Source organism: Salvelinus namaycush, chromosome 25, assembly GCF_016432855.1.
Source record: "Salvelinus namaycush isolate Seneca chromosome 25, SaNama_1.0, whole genome shotgun sequence".
Classification (NCBI taxonomy): Eukaryota; Metazoa; Chordata; class Actinopteri; order Salmoniformes; family Salmonidae; genus Salvelinus; species Salvelinus namaycush.
The window spans coordinates 15,910,915-15,933,666 of NC_052331.1; the positions used below are offsets into that span (position 1 = coordinate 15,910,915).

Sequence of the window (22,752 nt, forward strand, 5' to 3'; positions counted from 1 at the left end):
CTAGTTGGCCTCTGCCCAGTACCCTGCCCTAAACTTTAGTCACTGTTACTAGCCGGCTACCACCCGGTACTCAACCCTGCACCTTAGAGACTGCTGCCCTATGTACATAGTCATTGAACACTGGTCTACAGTTGAAGTCAGAAGTTTACATACACCTTAGCCAAAGACATTTAAACTCAGTTTTTCACAATTCCTGACATTTAATCCTAGTAAATATTCCCTGTCTTAGGTCAGTTAGGATCACCACTTCACTTTAAGATTGTGAAATGTCAGAATAATAGTAGAGAGAATGATTTATTTCAGCTTTTATTTCTTTCATCACATTACCAGTGGGTCAGAAGTTTACATACACTCAATTAGTATTTGGTAGCATTGCCTTTAAATTGTTTAACTTGGGTCAAATGTTTCAGGTAGCCTTCCACAAGCTTCCCACAATAAGTAGGGTGAATTCTGTCCCCTTCCTCCTGACAGAGCTGGTGTAACTGAGTCAGGTTTGTAGGCCTCCTTGCTCGCACACGCTTTTTCAGTTCTGCCCACAAATTTTCTATAGGATTGAGGTCAGGGATTTGTGATGGCCACTCCAATACCTTGACTTTGTTGTCCTTAAGCCATTTTGCCACAACTTTGGAAGTATGCTTGGGGTCATTGTCCATTTGGAAGACCCATTTGCGACCAAGCTTCAACTTCCTGACTGATGTCTTGAGTTGTTGCTTCAATATATCCACATATTTTTACATCCTCAAGGATCCTACAAACCTGACTCAGTTACACCAGCTCTGTCAGGAGGAATGGGACAGAATTCACCCTACGTATTGTGGGAAGCTTGTGGAAGGCTACCTGAAATGTTTGACCCAAGTTAAACAATTTAAAGGCAATGCTACCAAATACTAATTGAGTGTATGTAAACTTCTGACCCACTGGGAATGTGATGAAAGAAATAAAAGCTGAAATAAATCACTCTACTATTATTCTGACATTTCACATTCTTAAAATAAAGTGGTGATCCTAGCTGACCTAAAACAGGGAATTTTTACTAGGATTAAATGTCAGGAATTGTGAAAAACTGAGTTTAAATGTCTTTGGCTAAGGTATATGTAAACTTCCGACTTCAACTGTATATATATGAGCCATATATTCCATACTCTGACATTGCTCGTTCTAATATTTCTTAATTCCTTTTTATTTTTGGGATTTGTGTGTATTGTTAGGTATTACTCCACTGTTGGAGCTAGGAACATAAGCATTTCTCTACACCCACGATAACATCTGCAAGATATGTGTACATGACCAATTCAATTTCATTTGGCTGGTGCCCAGATTTCATTTGGCCAGGCAGTAGGCAACAACAGGAACTTGGGTAGAGCCTAGATGCATTTGATTAGAATAACATCAGCTGCTGTATTCAGGAAGCTTCTCCTCGGAGTGGGACCCATTCGATCCCAGATCCAACCCCAGCGGTCCATCTCTATCTGACTACCACACGGCTGATGGGCTGCTGCGAAACACTGTTTTAATTGCCTGTTTTAAAAAGGATCAGGGATGAAGAAGAGATAAGCTCGACATTTTTTAAAGGCATTGATTCATGTTTTTTGTAAACCTTCCCATATCGTGATACTAACATTCTTATCAAGGCTGGAGCCTGTTAATCCCCTTCGCAAACAGGAGAAAATGTATCTCTGCATGTATGATTAATGAATAAATCAGCGAATGCAAATGTTGATAAGCGTCTGTTTTCCACACAATAATTACATTATATCAGATTTATGGATGTTTAAATTAACTTTGTTCCAATTGACTCCCCATAATTCAATCTAATTAAGTACCAATATTTACTTTAACCAAGACTACAAAAAAATCTTTGCTCATTAGTTTCTCATATAAGCAGTTGGTATTTAAATGAATGATTAAATCAACAGATTTCAATACAGCTACCCAGAGAGAGAAGGTGCATGGCAAAGTGCTACAGTGCTGTTAGTTCAGCTGTGGAAAACAGGAGGAAGATTTAATGGCTTGTAACATGATTGGAAGGAATCAACAGTTTGTAGATTTGGTCAAATCATTTTTTGAACCTTGCAACGGAGGACATTCATTGCCGATGACTGCCATGCATATTTTACACAGTTTTCACACACAAAACGGTTCACAATGTGTCAATACCACACAACACAAATCTGTTTTGTCTTGTTGTTTTTTTAACCCTTTCTTCTCTCTCACTCTCTGAATTTGACTATCTACAGTTGCTCAATTTATACTTGGTTATTTGCCTTGCTCGCCCTTTCTCCTCTCCCTGTTGCGCTTATATACACAGTATACTGTAGTGCTTATTGTTGAGTGAATATCAGTATCTTCAGCTGTTTGATTATGACTTTGGTTGATTCTATCGCTGTCTCTCTCATCGATCTCCTTTATACATAAAGTCAACAGTTTCATGTTGAGTTAAACCATGCTGTACTGAACCAACAAAACAATCCAGCACCTACTGTATATGTACCTGTATTAGACAACTGTAAACACTGGATGTTTAAACACCGTGCTTCTACACCTGCATTGCTTGCTGTTTGGGGTTTTAGGCTGGGTTTCTGTACAGCACTTCGAGATATTAGCTGATGTACGAAGGGCTATATAAAATAAACTTGATTTGATTTGATTTGGATGGAAATGGGATTGTAGAGGAAGCGGAACTGATGTCAAAGTGGGTTTCGCTTTCCATCGTCCATGTGTAAACTGTTTATTGCCGCAAACAGTATTGTACCTTGGTTTCTGTCCCGATCCTTCCGAGGATGATGGGGTTCCATTTTGTTCCACTGTGTTCTCCTCCAGCCCACACGAATCCCTGAAGGACAACCTAGGTTTTTACTAAGCGCATTTCAACAAAGTCACTGTCTATCTTGACAGATAAATAAATAAAGTCATTTTAAATATCAACTGAAAAATATATATCAGAGATGTAAAAAATATAAAACCAGAGAATGGATATATCACATTCTATGGCCAGGCAAATTTAGCGTGTCCCGGCACCATCTCCAAGTTGATCTGTAGGTTGTCGATCTCCGAGGTCCTTTTGCTGCTCATGGTGGCTCGCAGGGACTTCTTGTGACAGGCCTCCTGTTTTTTATGCTTCTGCCTCTGCTTCCATGTTGGTTTCTGTGTCAGTGGCTGCAGCTTGGGCTGGGGCTCTGTTGAGAGCTGATCCTGAGGTGCGTTAGTGTTGATTGAGGAGCTGGGGGGGTTGGTGCCACCATGGCAATCTCTGGGGTAGTGTCTGAAGCACTCGAAGGCGTCGCTGCACTTCTCGCAGGTGCTGCTACAACCTCTGTACCCGGCGAGGGCTTGGTTGGCAGATGAGTTGGTGGAACAGGACTGGTCGTGTCCTGGTGGTCTGCGGAGCGACCGGAGGCTAACCTGGACCACAGAGCCGGAGCGGCACTTCCCCACAGCGCCTTGGGAGCAGGAGCACAGGCAGCCCTTCAGACAGGCCCTGTGAAAGCTCACCAGGTCCCGGTACATCACCCTGCGGAAGTTGGGCCTGAGCAGCAGGTAGATGATGGGGTTGTATATGGTGGAGGACTTGGCAAACATTGCGAGTATGGCGAACGTCAACGGTGGGATGTTCTCCATGTGTCCAAACGCTGCCCACATCGACACCACGGCATAAGGGCTCCACGCTGTGAAGAAACCGATACAGACAGCAACACTCAGCTGGAGGAGAAAAATAAACAATAGGACAGAAAAGGGGGGAAGGAAAGAGTGCGAGAGAGAGAGAGCAAATGTTATTTAACAGTTTAACAAGATCTATTGGCAGATGGCGTTTTAGTGCACTAGGCACTCCATTCATAACTGACTGACTCCCGAGGATTGAATGATTGAAATAGGCCATTGAGGTTCTTTTAACAACACGGTTAGAGCGAGGGACATTAGGGCCTATCTGACTGCCTCTGATTGGATGAAGAGAGTAAAAAGGTATAGGTGAAGCGTTCTCGTATGGATCATGAGCCAAACTTATAGCAGGGAAGACTGTGGCTGATGATGCCCACTAAGCTGCGGGTGCAGCAGGCCCCCGACTCCACATCCATCATAATGTATTCCTGTATAACTAGCCAAATCCCTCTGAGAACCTCCCATCACTAGGGGATTTATTGAGGTCACTTCCAATCTCAGGGAGAGAGACGGATGAAGAGAGAGAGAGATGGAGCTGAGCTTTAGAGAGTCACCTGTCTCTGAAGCGAGGCTTTTGATATAAAAAGATATATATTTCACCCGTCGCTTCGTTCCTCTCAATTCGTTTAATTCTGACCCCCAGGCCCTCTCTTTTCAATATGGCGGATGACATTGGAATCACACCTCAGAGAAGAGTCCCCAACCAGAGTGGGTTTCCTGATAATAAGATTTGCATCAATCTCAGGTATGAGTGGGGGAGGGGGGACCATCACCCCTGGATTGGGGCTGGTAGCAGGGAGAGATGTGTGTGTTTGTTGCGTTGCGTTCACGCACATACTGTACTGTACATGACTGGGAGAGGATGAGTGCTTTAATAAAGCCCCTATACAGGAACAGTAATAAAGGAGAGCGAGTGAAAGAGAGAGACCGGAAGAGAGCAAAAGGGGAGGTCTACATAAAGCAAAGAAATGGAGACAGGTATTTACTAATCCTAATCTATTTCCTGCACTGATCTTGCCTGACGACTCAAACTGAATTCTTCTCGCTGGTCTATGTTCGCTATATACAGTACTTCAGTCTGAGACTGCCATCGTTGAAGCCGTTTGTGGGGATGTCAAAATGACGGGTGTTGTACAAAACAAAGTCATCAGCGATTGGATCATCTCTAACCAATCAGAGTATCAAAGCCAATGACGAATTTTCAAAACGCCGTTTTACCTATGTGTGTTCTGGATCTGGCCCAACCCATAGGTTTCTGGGACCAGTCAATGTGGTTGCGTTCTAGAACTCGTCGGGGAAGTACTCAAATCCAGACTCATTGCGGAGAAGAAACTAATGTCCGTGGGTGGGGCGTAGCGTTTGGCCGGAGCAAGGAGTTTGTGTAGCCAGGCAAGCTCTGAGCATCCTGTTCATGACATTAAACTATACAAACCCCCTATTATGTGAAGTGGCCTTAGTAGTGACTATACAATACTCAATTGAATTTTGAATTAATGAATCATCCAATCAAATAAAGTACCAGTCAAAAGTTTGGACACACCTACTCATTCCAGGGTTTTTCTTTATTTTTATTAATTTCTACATTACATTGTTGAATAATAGTGAAGACATCAAAACTATGAAATAACACATATGGAATCATGTAGTAACCAAAAAAGTGTTAAACAAATCAAAATATATTTTATATTTGAGTTTCTTCATAGGAACCACCCTTTTTGCCTTGATGACAGCTTTGCACACTCTAGGCATTCTCTCAACCGGCCTTATGAGGTAGTCACCTGTAATTCATTTCAATGAACAGGTGTGCCTTGTCAAAAGTACATTTTTGACTCACCACCTGGATTCAGTCTTATGTAGCAAAATGTGAAATGGTGTTTTTTACATTGGATAAAAGTAGAGACTCAGAACTACGAAATGGTATATCATACACTGTATTTGAGGAACAATGGGAAAGTCGTTCTGCTTTGAAAGTTGATCAACTTGTAAACTCACTTTTGAGAAAATCGCCTTTGAATGTTTTGGTATCTAGTGAAGAGCTCTGCTTTGTTTACACCCATTCAGCATGGTTCACACCCTCTTAAGCTTTAGCACCACCCATCTCATTTCGCTCTCTGAGTGCACACTCTGGCCAATGATTTGTTTACCTCCTGATAACATGAAAACAGCCTAACCAGCTCTGCTGGCAACAATTTCATTACAATTTTTATACAGACGTTTACTGACACCGGCCATATTCAACGGGTGTTCTACACACATCACTTAACGTTAGCTAACGAGCCAGCCAACTAACGTTAGCTAGTTAAACAACAATGAACAAAGTGCCAACACTGCCTAACATTAGGCTCTAACTAGAAAAGCAAACAGCTCTGCGAAACGAATAATAACGTCCGCTAGGGTGCCAACTAACGTTAGCTAGCTAGCTAACAGTACATTTTATCTTAAGACATATAGCTAGCTAGCTAAACAATTAACCTAGCTAGGTAAACAACATTTAAGATCACCCCCGACATGTAACGTTCGCTAAAGAGCCAGCCAGCTAACGTTAGCTAGTTAAACAACAATGAACAAAGTGCCAACAATGCCTAACATTAGGCTCTAACTAGAAAAGCAAACTGCTCTAGGAAACGAATAATAACGTCCACTAGGGAGCCAGCTAACCTTAGCTAGCTAGCTAACAGTACACTTTAGCTTAAGACATATAGCTAGCTAGCTAGGTAAACAATTTACCTAGCTAGAAAAACAACATTTAAAATCACACACGTCACGTAACGTTAGCTAACGAGCCAGCCAGCTAACGTTAGCTAGTTAAACAACAATGAACAAAGTGGTAACAATGCCACTGTGCTGGGAGCTAACCAACCAGGTCCAATGTTAGCCAGCTAACATTAGGCTCTAACTATAAAAGCAAACGACTCTGGGAAACAAATCATGTCAGCTAAGGAGCCAGCCAGCTAACATTAGCTATCTAGCTAACAGAACACTTTAGCTTGAAATTAGACCACTTTCTGTCAAAATTAGAAATGTGTAATATCTGAAAATGGAGCTAGCTAATGCTAGACTATCTTACCATCAACATGCATGATGGACGCGTCTCCCTGTCAGGAATGCCATACCACGGTTGCCCTTAGTTTGAAGATGTAATCTGGAGAGGTGTTTTCTCCATCTCTTTATCTATCATACTCTAATTCCACTGATTTCAAAACTTGATCCTCCAGAAAATGGAGAGCAGCAACACTTATGCAGCTCCACTACAGAATAAAAATAAATTTAAAGCCACGTTCGACAGGATTACCAACACAGACTGACGAGCTCAAATAGACAGATGCCTTCAATATGGCAGACCAATCCGAACTTCTCTCTCGGCATGTCCAGCCCACTCATTATCTCAGCCAATCATGGCTAGTGGGAAGGTTAATATATTTTTTCTGTGGCTTAACCAACAAGGCTTGTAATTTAACAATTGTATTCGTATTGACAGATGGCATACAAGTTTGTTATTAAGGCACATGAAAGTTCACATGGTCCAGAAGGCATTTCTGCCAAAAAAAAAACACATTTCTATAAAAATTTAAATAAATTAAATTGAAACGGCTCTCCTGTGAAGTCGTGACTTGCGACATACGCCTAGTTTACTGAATCGGGTCAGATTTGTGGAATTTCTTTCCTTAATGAGTTTGAGCCAATCAATTGTGCTGTGACAAGGTAGGGTTGGTAAACAAAAGATGGCCCTATTTGGTAAAAGACTAAGTCCATATTATGGCAAGAACAGCTCAAATAAGCAAAGAGAAACTAAATCTGTCATTACTTTAAGACATGAAGGTCCGTCAATCCGGAAAATGTCAAGAACTTGAATGTTTCTTCAAGTGCAGTCGCAAAAACCATCAAGCGCTATGTTGAAACTGGCTCTCATGAGGACCACCACAGGAAAGTAAGATCCAGAGTTACCTCTGTTGCAGAGGATAAGTTCATTACAGTTACCAGCTTCAGAAATTGCAGCCCAAATAAATGCTTCACATCGTTCAAGTAACAGACACATCTCAACATCAACTATTTAGAGGAGACTGCGTGAATCAGGCCTTCATGGTCGAATTGCTGCAAAGAAACCACTACTGAAGGACACCAATAATAAGAAGAGACTTGCTTGGGGCAAGAAACACAAGCAAATCACATTAGACTGGTGGAAATCCACATTTGTGAGACGCAGAGTAGGAGAACGGATGATCTCCGCATGTGTGGTTCCCACCATGGAGGTGTGATTATGTGGGGGTGCTTTCCTGGTGACACTGTCAGTGATTTATTTAGAATTCAAGGCATACTTAACCAGCATGGCTACCCCAGCATTCTGCAGCGATACGTCATCCCATCTGGTTTGTGAGTAGTGGGACTATCATTTGTTTTTCAACAGGACAATGACCCACCACCCCTCCAGGCTGTGTAAGGGCTATTTGACCAAGAAGGAGAGTGATGGAGTGCTGCATCAAATGACCTGGCCTCCACAAACACCGGACCTCAACCCAATTGAGATGGCTTGGGATGAGTCGGACCGCAGAGTGAAGGAAACGCAGCCAACAAGTGCTCAGCATATGTGGGAACTCCTTCAAGACTGTTGGAAAAGCATTCCAGGTGAAGCTGGTTGAGAGAATGCCAAGAGTGTGCAAAGCTGTCAGCAAGGCAAAGGGTGGCTACTTTGAAGAATATAAAATATATTTTGATTTGATTTGTTTATCACTTTTTTGGTTACTACATGATTCCATGTGTTATTTCATTGTTTTGATGTATTCACTGTTATTCTACAATATAGTATATATCAAGAAAAACCCTTGAATGAGTAGGTGTGTCCAGACTTTTGACTACTACTGTATATTTATCATTTTTTTTAAATCAACAGTTGTCAGAACATGCTTTACGGTACAGTACCCCTGTTAGACTCTGTTCAGTGCTCACCTTCACAATAACAGTCTGGATGTTGCTCATCTTGGCCGGCCGGGCCTCGTGATGTTCCATGGCCTTACGAGAGGCTCGAACCGTCATCAGAATGCCCGTGTAGGATACCGTGATGATGCAGCAGGGCACGATGTAGCACAAGATAAAGAGCGCCATTGTGTAGGAGCGGGCCACGGGGTGCAGGTTGGACAGGCGCCAGTCGATGCAGCAGGCTGTGCCATATGGCTCTGGACCATACTCACCCCAGTGGGCCAGAGGGGAGAAGGCGAACACCAGGGCCCAGACCCACGCACAGGCTATCAGCAGACGGCCATGCCCCGGGTTGAATCGGTTACCTGAATGGACGAATGGATGAGTGGAGAGATGGATGGGGGATGCATGGGGAGATGGATTCATGGGGAGATGGATAAGAAGATGGATGGATGGAGAGAAGGATGGATGGATGAATGGATGGATGGATGGATGGATGGATGGATGGATGGATGGATGGATGGATGGATGGATGGATGGATGGATGGATGGATGGATGGATGGATGGATGGATGGATGGATGGATGGATGGAGAGATAGTCAGTTTAATAGGATAGCATGGTCATCATTAGAGATTCTGATAAGCACAGGTGGGGATTTCTAAAATTGAAAATGTCATAGGGGATTATTTTGACAGGTTGTCACGCCCTGACCATAGAGAGCCTTTTTATTCTCTATTTTGGTTAGGTCGGGGTGTGACTAGGGTGGGTCATCTAGGTTGTTTTATTTCTATGGTGGCCTGGTATGGTTCCCAATCAGAGGCAGCTGTTTATCGTTGTCTCTGATTGGGGATCATATTTAGGCAGCCATTTCCCCACTGTGTTTTGTGGGATCTTGTTTTTGTGTTGTTGCCTGTGAGCACTCCAGAGCTTCACGTATCGTTTGCTGTTGTTTTTTTTATTGTTTTGTGCGTTTCACGAATAAAAGGATGTGGAACCCATATCACGCTGCGCCTTGGTCCGAATGTTATTTCGACGATCGTGACACAGGTACACATTTTTCGGAACTGTTTTGAATGCTCCCAGAGTTATTTTCTCAATTTCCAGCCCTGGGTATGTTATGGCGCACATACAAAATACATGGATAACTGATCCATTATGTACTAGACCACATTTAAAAAGAACAGCAATAAGAGAATAGACTAATAACTAATTTGTTTAAGTTGGTAGAGCGTGCCTCAGCTGGATGGCACAATTTTTGCCAACATCACAAGCCATACTAATTGAGTGTTGGTTAGTCAGTTGCAAGTGGACTTGTCAGCCATCAAAGCAGTGGCTGATGTTTGTTCGGTCACTGAGGATTTATCTACTTCTTTTGATTATCTAGTTCCTTTGAACTGTAGATTTTCGCCCCATCAATAAATCAACAGTCAACTACTTAGTGTCGACTTTTACTAATCCTCTGTCAATTCCATGGGCAAGACTAGGGCCAGGCTCTTTGATGACTTACCGTAGAGAGGATAACATACTTTCACAAAACACACCATGCTCAACAGGGTGAGAGTGGTCAGACTGCAGATCCCAAACAGCACGCTACAGAACGCGTAGATCAAACACACCGTTTTCCCAAACAGCCACCTGAGGGAGAGGGGGAGGAACAGAAAGAGAGGGAACAAGAGAGAGAGCGAGAGCGGGAGGGTTCAGAAAGGCCGTAGAGGGAGAGAGAAAGAGAGAATTAGAGGGATAAATAGAGCGGGAGAGAGAAATACTGAAAGAAAGAGAGAGTGAGAACACACTGACCATTCAATGTACAATATAAAGCAGGACCTGTCACCACACAACCAAACTAGAAAGGTAATTGAACCATGACAATTGGAGAGGATAGTTTTTAATCCAAACCCAACACGTTTACTAATCTGCATTTACACAGTGTGGTGGCATAAGGATAACGTTAGACATCAATACCTTCAGTCAAAACACTACAGTTTCCTGCACTGTAAAAAAAAAAAAAATCATTTTGGTTTTTACATTAACTTAATATACCTTTATTTACAGTAATGTACAGGCAATTGGCTGCCAGTAAGTTACTGTAACAAAACTACAGGATTTCTTTACAGTGTGTCTGTGAAGTATAGGAGCCAGTCACATGTGAGGTGAAGCATTTCCTCTCCTCTCCAATGGGCTGCTACTGTGGCTTGGGAAGTCTGTATGGGGTCTTTCATACTATCCTGCTGAACCGAACTGCACTGTGCTGGCCTGGAAATGTCCTTTTCACATGATCCTTTCCAGGAGGATCCAGTGGATGAGTAACCAGGTCAGACAGCACAGTACAGCTTGGCTTGGCACTGTAAAATTGTATACAGTGCCAGACCTGTGTACTCCCTTATTTCACTATTATTTGATGGTTTGTACAGCTCCTGTGGTAGATATTTGCTAGGCTTGGCTCTGTGGTGTAAACCTGGGTGTACAGTACTTGTGGTAGATGCTGGAGGTGATGGCCATGGGGTAGAGGGACAGAGTCAGACCCATGTCGCTGATGGCCAGGTTGATAATGAACATCTCAGCTGGTTTGAGCAGGTGCTTCTTCTTGTAGGAGACGTAGAGCAGTGTGCTGTTGCCAAACAGAGAGCACACACCTGCAGACCAGAGAGAGAGACAGAGACACCACTCAGTACTCTGCTGTGATAATTACCACAGAGACAGACACACCTCAGGACAACAACTGGAGGGGTATATAAATATGCAGAAATATAAACACTAGAACGGGCACGGCTGTACTGTCGAATGGCCGTGTTCTGTTGGGTATGTCCGTTCTAGTAATTCTACGTCTATGCCTGTAATCAGCATAGTTAAAGAACATGTTTGAAATAAATTACGTCCCAATGGGGCTGTGTCCCAAAGGAATATTAAGGGCAGTGTTCAGAGTCAATGAATATGGTATATTATTTCCCCAGACCTTTCCTATCAATGGAGCGTAATTACACATTGATGTAACTAATGAACAAGGACACTCCATAAATCTACACTGAACAAAAATATAAATTCAACATGCAACAATTTCAAAGATGTTACTGTTCATATAAGGAAAATTGATTAGGCCCTAATCTATGGATTTCACATGACTAGGAATACAGATATGCATCTGTTGGTCACAGTAGTGGCGTGGATCAGAAAACTAGTCAGTATCTGGTGTGACCACCATTTGCCTCATGCGGAGCGACATCTCCTTTGCATATAATATATTTAACTCATTGTTCAGGCTGTTGATTGTGGCCTGTGGAATGTTGTCCCACTGCTCTTCAATGGCTGTGCCAAGTTGCTGGAAATTGTGTTTGTTGTCCATAGCTCATGCATGCCCATACCATAACCCCATGGGGCACTCTGTTACCCAATGTTGACAACAGCAAACCGCTCACCCACGCGACGCCAAACACGTTGTCTGCCATCTGCCCAGTACAGTTGACACTGGGATTCATCCGTAAAGAGCACACTTCTCCAACATGCCAGTGGCCATCGAAGGTGAGCATTTGCCCACTGAAATTGGTTACGATGCTGAAATGCAGTCAGGTCAAGACCCTGGTGTGGATGACGAGCACGCAGATGAGCTTCCCTGAGACGGTTTCTGACAGTTTGTGCAGAAATTATTCAGTTGTGCAAAACCACCCATCAGCTGTCCGGATGGCATGTCTCAGACGATCACGCAGGTGAAGAAACCGGATGTGACATTCCTGGGCTGGCGTGGTTTCATGTGATCTACGGTTATGAGGCTGGTTGGACGTACTGCCAAATTCTCTAAAACAACGTTGGAGGCGGCTTATGGTAGAGAAATTAACATTAAATTATCTTGCAACAGCTCTGGTGGACATTCCTGCAGTCAGCATTCCAATTGCACGCTCCCTCAACTTGAGACATCTGTGGTATTGTGTTGTGTGACAAAACTAAATTTTAGAGTGGCCTTTTATGTCCCCAGCACAAGGTGCACCTGTGTAATGATCATGCTGTTTAATCAGCTTCTTGATATGCCAAATCTGTCAGGTGGATGGATTATGTTGGCAAAGGAGAAATGCTCACTAACAGGGATGTAAACAAATTTGTGCACAGAATTTGAGAGAATCTGTGCGTGTGGAACATTTCTGGCATCTTTTATTTCAGCTCATGAAACAAGGGACCAACACCTTACATGTTGCGTTTATATTTTTGTTCAGTATAGAAGTACAAAGAAAGTTATAAAATATTGCGTTGTTTAGGAGTGCAAGGGCGAATTTAGTTATTGTACTTCACAGAGCGCGTGTGTCCCAAACGGAAATATGCGAATACATGCTAGAACACGCCAATTTTTCCCCGTGTCACTTGCTCACAGTACACCGCAAGACGCCTCCTCCACCCAGGGTTTCCAGGTCTAACTAAAATTTCAAAGACAATGACCACTCAAAACCAGCCCAAAATGACTGAAACTAGCCCACTTTTTTTCTCTAGCAAGAGAGTAATTGCCACATTTATACAATAAACCCCTTTTCCATAATGTTATCGAGTATATTAAAACTTCTTAAGAATCGGTGTCCTGCTATCGGGACAACTTCCGGTGAAACTGGAGGACGGGCAATTCAAATAAATAATCATAAATATTATGGATTTTAAACATTTAGGTACATATAAGTATCTTATATCGGCTGAAAACTTAAATTATTGTTAATCTAACTGCACTGTCCAATTCACAGTAGCCATTACAGTGAAAACATGCCATGCGATTGTTTGAGGACGGTGCCCCACATCAAAATATTTTTCCACCAGCACAGGTTTCATACATTCACATATAACGATTAAATATTCACTTACTTTTTGAAAATCTTCCTCTGATATGTCATCCAAAGGGTCCCAGCTATAGTATGTAGTGTTGTTTTGTTAGATAAAATCTTTCTTTATATCCCAAAAAGTATGTTTAGTTGGCGCCATCGATTTGAGTAATCCACTCGTTCAACTTGCAGAGAAAGGAATCCGAAAATCTACCTCTAAACTTTGTTTCAACAAGTCAAAATACGTTTCTATTTCATCCTCAGATGTCCTAAAATATAATCAAACTATAACATTTATTTCGGAAAGAAGTATGTTCAATAGGAAACCGATTTTAGCAGGTGCGTAATGTCTTCATGGCATTTTAGAGAATTTCCAAGACTGTGTCCTTCTACTAAAACTGATATTTCTTATTCGTTTTTGAAGTTACAAGCCTGAAACCTTGAACATAGACTGCTGACACCCTGTGGAAGCCATAGTAATTGCATCCAGGGAGCTAATTTCCAATATGACCTTTCTCTTGCATTTCTAAGAGGATGGTCTCTCTCAACAAAAATAATTCAGGTTGGTTTGTCTTTGGATTTTCTCCTACCATATCTATTGTGTTATATTCTCATACATTATTTTAACATTTCTACAAACTTCAAAGTGTTTTCTTTCCAATGGTACCAATTATATGCATATCCTGACTTCAGAGCCTGAGCTACAGGCAGTTTACTTTGGGCACATCATTCAGGCAGGAAGAGGAGAAAAAAAGGGTCTAGCCCTAAAATTAAGAAGGAATATCCTAGTAACTTGTTACGACGTTAGAAGCAAAATTCAGTTGTCATCAAAATAACAATTATTGTAAGCTAGGACATGACATCATAAAGGAATTTGAATATGTCTCAAGATTAAAGATAATTTGCCCTTAAACTCGTCAGATCAATTTCCATCAATGGACGTCAATTTAACTCATTTGACTCCTATGGTTAAGCAATAAGGCACCAGGGGGTGTGGTATATGGCTAATATACCACGGCAGAGGGCTGTTCTTAAGCATGACCCAAAGCGGAATGCCTGGATACAACCATATACCACAAACCCCAGGGGTGTCTTATTGCTATTATAAACTGGTTACCAATGTAATTAAAACAGCAAAAATACGTTTTTTGTCATACCCCTGGTAAAGAGTCTGAAACTTTCAGCCAAATCGGCATTCAGGGCTCGAACCCAGTTTATAATTAAGCAATAAGGCGTTGCGTCGTGCATAAGAACAGCCCTTAGCCGTGCTATATTGGCCATATATCACAAACCTCCGAGCTGCCTCATTGGTATTATAAACAGGTTACCAACGTAATTACAGGAGTAGTAAAAATAAATGTTTTGTCATACCAGCTGTCAGCCAATCAGCATTCAGGGCTCGAACCACCCAGTTTATATTTGTACATAAATCTCTTTTGTGCATCTGCATAACTACAGATCAATCCGACAGGAGAGTGTGAGTGATGAAAGTTGGACAGATGTTCTCGAAATTTCTGAGCAAGAAATACTTGTACCAAAAAAGCAAAAAAACAAGAAAAATATTTTCTGGCAATTATTATTAAATCAAATTGTATTTGTCACATGCCCCGAGAATAGCAAATAAGAGCAGAAGTAAATAACAATAGCGGCGCTATATACAGGGGGTAACGGTACAGAGTCAATGTGCGGGGCACCAGTGTCGAGGTAATTGCACAGATAATAACAGATAGTAGCAGCATCGTAAAGGAGGGGAGCAATGCAAACAGTCTGGGTAGCCATTTGATTAGCTGTTCAGGAGTCTTATGGCTTGGTAGTAGAAGCTGTTTAGAAGCCTCTTAGACCTAGACTTGGTGCTCCGCTACCGCTTGCCGTGCGGTAGCAGAGAGAACAGTCTATGACTAGGGTGGCTGGAGTCTTTGACAATTTTTAGGGCCTTCCTCTGACACCACCTGTTATAGAGGTCCTGGATGGCTGAAAGCTTGGCCCGGTGATGTACTGGGCCGTACGCACTACCCTTTGTAGTGCCTTGCAGTCGGAGGCCGAGCAGTTGCCATACCAGGCAGTGATGAAACCCGTCAGGATGCTCTCGATGGTGCAGCTGTAAAACCTTTTGAGGATCTGAGGACCCATGCCAAATCTTTTCAGTCTCCTGAGGGGGAATAGGTTTTGTCGTGCCCTCTTCACAACTGTCTTGGTGTGCTTGGACCATGTTAGTTTGTTGGTGATGTGGACGCCAAGGAACTTGAAGCTCTCAACCTGCTCCACTACAGCCCTGTCGATGAGAATGGGGGCGTGTTCGGTCCTCCTTTCCTGTAGTGCACAATCCTCTCCTATGTGCCAGCTATTAAGACTACAACCCGTTATAAATGGCATATTTGACAGATTGACATGTCATTTTAATAAGCATATACTACTGACTAAAATCTGGGTTTATGATTGTAATTCAACTTTGCCATGGTTTGCTTAGCAAGATGCAGGTAACCTATAGCCCCTGATAGGCTTACATCTAATTTCCGATGGGCTACAGTAGACTAGGCAAGATGTAAACTGAACGATTTAGCAGCTTGCTTAGTTCAAATTGACAGACTAATTGATTCAACATGAATAGCAAGGCGATTTCGAGGTAAGAAGTGCTTGTGTTTCCCAATAGCCTGCTGGAATAGACTACTGAGGATGTGGTCGTAATTTCAATCATATTAATAATGTGTATATGAACTGAATATGCTTGTCAACAACAGCCAGTGTTTATTTTATTTACCTGTAGCCTAATCTGACTGCCTGTTACCGTAAATTTTATGCGTACTAACAATAGAATGGCAATTGCGATAGAGTTTTGATAACTTCCAATTTAATTAACTAAACATGGCCATTAATAATGGCATAATAACACAAGGCTACAACAAAAATAAGCTGTTATAGGCTATTTATTACATCTGTTTACCAGATCCCGGTAGGCTACACAAGAGGCACAAATTAATGTGCGATGACTTTCAACATATTTATTGTATCAAATGGTAGCCTACAATGGCATATACATTAATAGGCTACTTGATGGCCAACAGATGCAAATGTATCATTATCCACATCTAAGTTTCATTGAGGACTTTTCCCCATAACAGAAGCACACGAGGGAGTTCCATAACTTACATTTGAAATTTCCACTCACGCAGCCCCCGAGACCCAAGAACTGAGCATCCCTAAAACACATCAGTTCTTGCTGTTAATATGTTTTATGGGAAAAAGGTTTGAAAAAAGGTGTCTATATAATGAGAATCTAAATAGCCTACCTACAACTGGTAAACAGTTGTCACAACGTGCGCGCGTGCTGCTCTGTCTCCTTTCACTTACATGACTCAGCCAGTAGTGGACTAAGCTTTTTGCACACACAGGCCCTCCCCAGCCCCCCACTCACTCACTCAGCACAGGGGCGCCGCCAGGGATTTTGGGCCCCATGAAAAGATATCACATTGGGCCGCACCACCACAGGCCACACCAACCCTGCACAATTGCTGTAACCACACACCTCCAGAAGCCAATCGACCCATTCAAAGCTTTAAATAACTCTACCTTTGCAGGCTTGCAACTCACTTGTAGTCCAATATTTACTGTACGATATTTACTGACAGTGAGCTGTGAAAATATAACTCTGTGCAGACATGCAACATTCTGCGTACAGTGGAATTCACTGTTTGATGCAAGACTGATACCCTCTATAAGAAATGTGCTAAAGGCCGTCGTTTACAGTCTAAATGTCATTTTAATGGTCAAATTCTTGAATGGAAAATTGTCTTAACATTAATGAATAACTTAAAATCAAAACTTAAATATACATTAACCTCTTCAATTAAAAATAAATTAACATTATCATCTATAGAATGATAGAAAAAACAAAATAATAAAATCAGCAGCAGATTTTTGAACTATGTTTACATAACTAGAAAATAAGCAGCTGTAAAAGTGGAAATGGAAAACAACATTGAAATGAAAAGGCCTGATGGTGGCGCTAGAGGAAAGGTCAAGTGGTCACCAAATCAATAGGTTTCTTCCACTTGGGGTCTTGATTGTGCACAACAAATTCTATGGCAATCCAGCCATTACTTTGCGATATATCTTGTTCTCAGACTGTTCTCAGTCTTGTTCTCAGCCTGTGGGCATCATGTGTGTTGTGATCCAATATCCATAGCCATGTCATTTAACAGTTGTCACTGGCCCTTGCTCAGCCTTACTCACCAAGAGCCTAGCACCTAGCCTTCTTGCTAGCAAAGTCACTGATCAAGTCTTTGAAGTCCAGCTTTCTAGTTAACTGACTTTCAATGGACGGCATGGCAAGACTGCAAAGCCTGTCCTGGGACATAGTGGACCTCAAATAGTTTTTTATCCATTTTAGCTTACTGAAAGCGCTCTCGCCACCAGCAACAGTCACAGGCAGTGTGCAAAATATACGTAAAGCAATACACACTTCACCAAAAATGCTTTGCAGCTGCATCTTACAAATTGCATTCAGGAGGGGGGACAAGAGGGGACAAGTTAGGGGGGAAGTAGCAGCATATACAGTGTTCATGTGTCTTACTTCATTTTGAACCTCAGGTGTAAGATCTCTGGAATACTTCATGATCAGTGGATGGCACACAGAAGAGACTTTATCATCACTATGCTGCCCAACTTTCAGAACAGCAGAAAATTATTCTAAAATGTTTGCAGTGGTATTGAACCTAGTGTCCAAGTCACTTGTTAGCAGTAAAACAAAACACTGTGTTCCAAAACAGCGTTGCTGCACTGTCCTGAGCTGTCTGTTGAGAGGTCTCATCATGGAATCTCTTCCTTTTCCTCTGGCGGTTGTGTTCCTTGCTAAATTGAGGTGCAACATCCATTTGCGTAGCAATCAGTGTTGCCTCAGAAAGGACGGACTCCCATCCATCTCTAAGAGCCTGCATCTCTTCCTTTAAGGCTCTGATATTGGATGCCTCTGTGTCAAGTGAGATTTTTCCTGACTGGAGAACCACATTCCTGTCCTCAATGCATTGCACTACCTGCAATTATGCCAACTGACATGTCATTCAACACAATGCTGCTCACCTCCTTCTTCAGTTGGGAGCTGAAGCTGCATCTGTTGGGCCTGGCACCAGGCAGGGGCAGGGACAACTGATTTAGTATGAATAGCTTGCTAAAAGTTTGCCCGCATTGATTAAATGTTGGCCAAAAGAGGAACGAAATGTAAACACTCAGAATTTTCTGTGAAGATAATATCAAGTAACTAATGTTAGGAGAGCAAAAGTAGCCTATTTCACTATGGACTAAGCTAACAAGTTCATTTCCACCACTCACGGACTACACCCACCTTCCTTTGTGAAAAATTGGATGACATACTGTTGCCCTTCCTTTTCTCTCTCCTGTCTTTCTTTTCTTTCTTTTCGTTTTTGGAAGCCATATTTTCCTTTAGGAAGCTGAGACATGATGCTCCACCGGTACTCCTCACTCTCAATTCACTGCTAGTAGTGATGGGTCATTCACGAACAAGTCGGCTCTAAGAGCTATCTATTTATAATCTATTTATAGAAATATTTAAAAAATTAAGATATGAATAATCAAAAGATTTAAATGAATAGAATTAACTAATTCAAAAAAAGAAAAAATAAATAAAATAATATAGGCCTAAATGCTCAAACGCACACACATTCTTTCTGACGGTCTGCTCAGACTAACAGCCTCACCTGTTGTTCCTGTCAATCAGACACGCAGTGTCAACCAATGAACCAAAGATGCGTGAGGGAGGGCCGAGCCAACTCACTCACAGTCACACACTTAGCAGCCGAGGAGAGAGAGGAAGGACAGCTGTGAAAACAACAGCTGGAAAATGAGTCGGAAGCACAGTAACATTTGGATGCATTTTTATAATGTAGACAATGTTAGAGCACAGTGTAGAATTTGCCAAAACAAAATCTCATATAAAGCCGGTTCTATGCCCAACTTATACCGGCATATGCGAACTGTGCACCCAATTGTGAAGCTAGCTGTAGCTGAGCTTCGAGAAACTAGCGGGCCTGCTAGTGATAGTGGTGGAGCCAGCACCTCCACACGTAGAGATGTATCCACTCAGTCAAGTAGGCCTACTCCGCGACCCATAGCAACACAGTCTTCTATGGACCAGTTTATGCCAAAGTCTATGTCTGTAGCATAACAAGGCCAAAATTGATATTGCATTGGCTTAAATGATTTCTACCGATTTCCATCCATTTTCGATCATGGAGGACAGAGGTTTTAGAAATTATAGCAATAGTCTAAATCCAATGTACACAATTCCAAGCAGAAAAACCCTTTCAAAATCACTTATTCCACAACTGTACAAGAGCACAAAGGCATCTGCATCGCAGTGCTAGCTGCGCCACCAGAGTCTCTGGGTTCACGCCCAGGCTCTGTCGCAGCCGGCCGCAACCGGGAGGTCCGTGGGGCGACGCACAATTGGCATAGCGTCGTCCGGGTTAGAGAGGGTTTGGCCGGTAGGGATATCCTTGTCTCAGTATGTAAAAATGTAATAAAATGTATGTAATAAAATGTATGCACTCTACTGTAAGTCGCTCTGGATAAGAGCGTCTGCTAAATGACTAAAATGTAAATGTAAATAAAGCATAGCAGTGCGACAAGAACAACAGCACAGAGTTACACATAAACAAACGTTCAGTCAATAACACAATAGAAAAGGAAAATAGAAAGATCTATTTTACAGTGTGTGCAAATGTAGAAGAGTAGGGAGGTAGGCAATAAATAGGCCATAGAGGTGAAAATAATTGCAATTTAGCATTAATACTGGAGTGATAGATGTGGAGATGAGGATGTGCAAGTAGAGATACTGAGGTGCAAAAGAGCAAGAGGGTAAGTAATAATATGGGGATGAGGTAGTCGAGTGTGCTATTTACAGATTGGCTGTGTAAAGGTACAGTGATCGGTAAGCTGCTCTGACAGCTGATGCTTAAAGTTAGAGAGGGAGATATAAGACTCCAGCTTCAGAGATTTTTGCAATTAGTTGCAGTCATTGGCAGCAGAGAACTGGAAGGAAAGGAGGCCAAAGGGGCTTTGGTGATAAAACGGACGGCACTGTGATAGACTACATCCAGTTTGCTGAGTAGAGTGTTGGGGGCTATTTTGTAAATTACATCGGCGAAGTCAAGGATCGGTAGGATAGTTAGTTTTACGAGGGTATGTTTGGTGGCATGAGTGAAGGAGGCTTTGTTGCAAAAAAGGAAGCCGATTCTAGATTTAATTTTGGATTGGAGATGCTTATTGTGAGTCTGGAAGGAGAGGTTACAGTCTAACCAGACACCTAGGTATTTGTAGTTATCCACATATTCTAGGTCAGAACCGTCCAGAGTAGTGGTGCTAGTCGGGTGGGAGGGTGCAGGCAGCAATCGGTTGAAGAGCATGCACTTAGTTTTACTAGCATTTAAAAGCAGTTGGAGGCAGCGGAAGCAGTGTTGTATGGCGTTGAAGCTCATTTGGAGGTTTGTTAGCACAGTGTCCAAAGAAGGGCCAGATGTATACAGAATGCTGTCATCTGCGTAGAGGTGGATCAGACAATCACCAGCAGCAAGAGCAACATCATTGATGTATACAGAGAAAAGAGTCGCCCGAGAATTGAACCCTGTGGCTCCCCCATAGAGACTGCCAGAGGTCCAGACAGCAGGCCCTCCGATTTGACACACTGAACTCTATCTGAGAAGTAGTTGGTGAACCAGGCGAGGCAGTCATTTGAGAAGCCAAGGCTAATGAGTCTGCCGATAAGAATGCGGTGATTGACAGAATCGAAAGCTTTGGCCAGGTTGATGTAGACGGCTGCACAGTACTGTATTTTATCGATGGTGGTTGTGATATACCTTGAGCGTGGCTGAGGTGCACCCATGACCAGCTCGGAAACCAGATTGCATAGTGGAGAAGGTACAGTGGGATTCGAAATGGTCGGGTATCAAGGGTAACCACTTCTTACATGTCGGTTACATGTCACTTCATTTAAGATTTTTCGATGTCTAGCTGTCTTCTGGACTGCTTTGAGTTCAGCGACAGACACACCTAAGAGAACTTGGCAGAGGAACTGTTGAGAGTGGCCAGAGAATTGCAAGTAGATGGACAAGTGGTCTGTTGTGTTAACGACAATGCAGCTAACATAACCAAAGCCATGAACATTTTCAGAATTTCCATCATCCATGTCTTGCCCACACAATCAACCTGGTTGTAAGAGATGCTCTGAAGGTGATGAAGCCCACTGTGGACAAAGTGAAAGCAGTTGTGGAATACTTCCACAGGAGCACAGTAGGTGCTAAAAAACTAAAGTCTACACAACGCCAGATGGGGATGCCTGAGCTGAGGCCTTAACAAGACTGCACTACAAGGGGAAATTCAACATTTTATATGTTGAAGCTGTTTCTTGAGTCAAAGGATGCCATCATCTCTACCCTGGCCATTGTCAATGCACCTGTTGATGCTCTGACCCAAGAGGAATGTGAGGTGGTGGAGGAGGTGTGCAGAGTGCTGGAACCCTTTGAGCAGGTCACTGTGGAGATCAGTGGAGAGAGGTACCGTAAGCAGTTATTACTACATCATTATTTATTATTATTTAATCCAGTATTATATATGTATATGAGCAGTAGATGAGAATGTAGTATCAGTAAACAAAACATGAACCTGAACTAATAAGTTACTGTTCTCTCTTTTCAGCTATGTGACAGCCTCAAAAATTATACTGTGTAAGGGTCTGCAGCTCATCACAGCCAGCCGCCAGAGAGAAGCATATGTAACCACAGGACGTGACAGAGTTGATGTACACCCTATGTTCATCAATGGACAGAAAGTTCCACAGAATGGAATATAATCACGTGCTATCAGAAACCGCTGCACTTGATTGATGAGGCTCTTCAAAGAATAACCTCAGCAGCAGGGAGGGACAGCCCCAGCAGTCAGCTGGCTCAGGCACCAGGGCAACAGGAAGAAGAGGGATCAGATGGAGCAGAAGCACCAGCAGTAGTGCCACAAACGTCTTCTGTTTGGATGCTGTTTGACGAGAGAGCAACTGGGGATGCAGCACGAAGGAATCCCTCAGCAGATGCCATAATGGAGGTCCAATCCTATTTGGAGGAGCCCCTCCTGCAGATCCTCTGAGCTGGTGGAAGAACAAGGCCTCTGTCTACCCACGGCTTACTAAAGTCATGAGAGGGAGACTCTGCATAGTGGCCACGTCCGTTCCCTCTAAGAGTGTCTTCTCGAAAACGAGAGGCTCTCTGGATGTTAACTTTTTACCAAAAACAAGAAAAGAAAAATTAACCGTTGGTTTTATTTGTACATTGCAAATAAAATATTCTATTAATAATTAATAATTTAATATTGAACATTTTTTACCTAAT

The 22,752-nt window shown here is 42.5% G+C and overlaps 1 protein-coding gene across 1 annotated transcript in view; it reads right to left on the bottom strand.

Moving 5' to 3' along the window:
* Window positions 1–2,985: 2,985 nt before the first annotated feature.
* LOC120020677 (opsin-5-like) overlaps window positions 2,986–22,752 on the bottom strand; it is a 28,023-nt gene continuing 8,256 nt past the window's right edge. The window contains exons 3-6 of the mRNA XM_038964379.1: window positions 11,044–11,206; window positions 10,081–10,208; window positions 8,602–8,936; window positions 2,986–3,699 (exon numbers count right to left, since the gene is read on the bottom strand). Coding sequence (XP_038820307.1) covers window positions 2,986–3,699; window positions 8,602–8,936; window positions 10,081–10,208; window positions 11,044–11,206 — 1,340 coding nt within the window. The remainder of the gene's footprint in view (window positions 3,700–8,601; window positions 8,937–10,080; window positions 10,209–11,043; window positions 11,207–22,752) is intronic.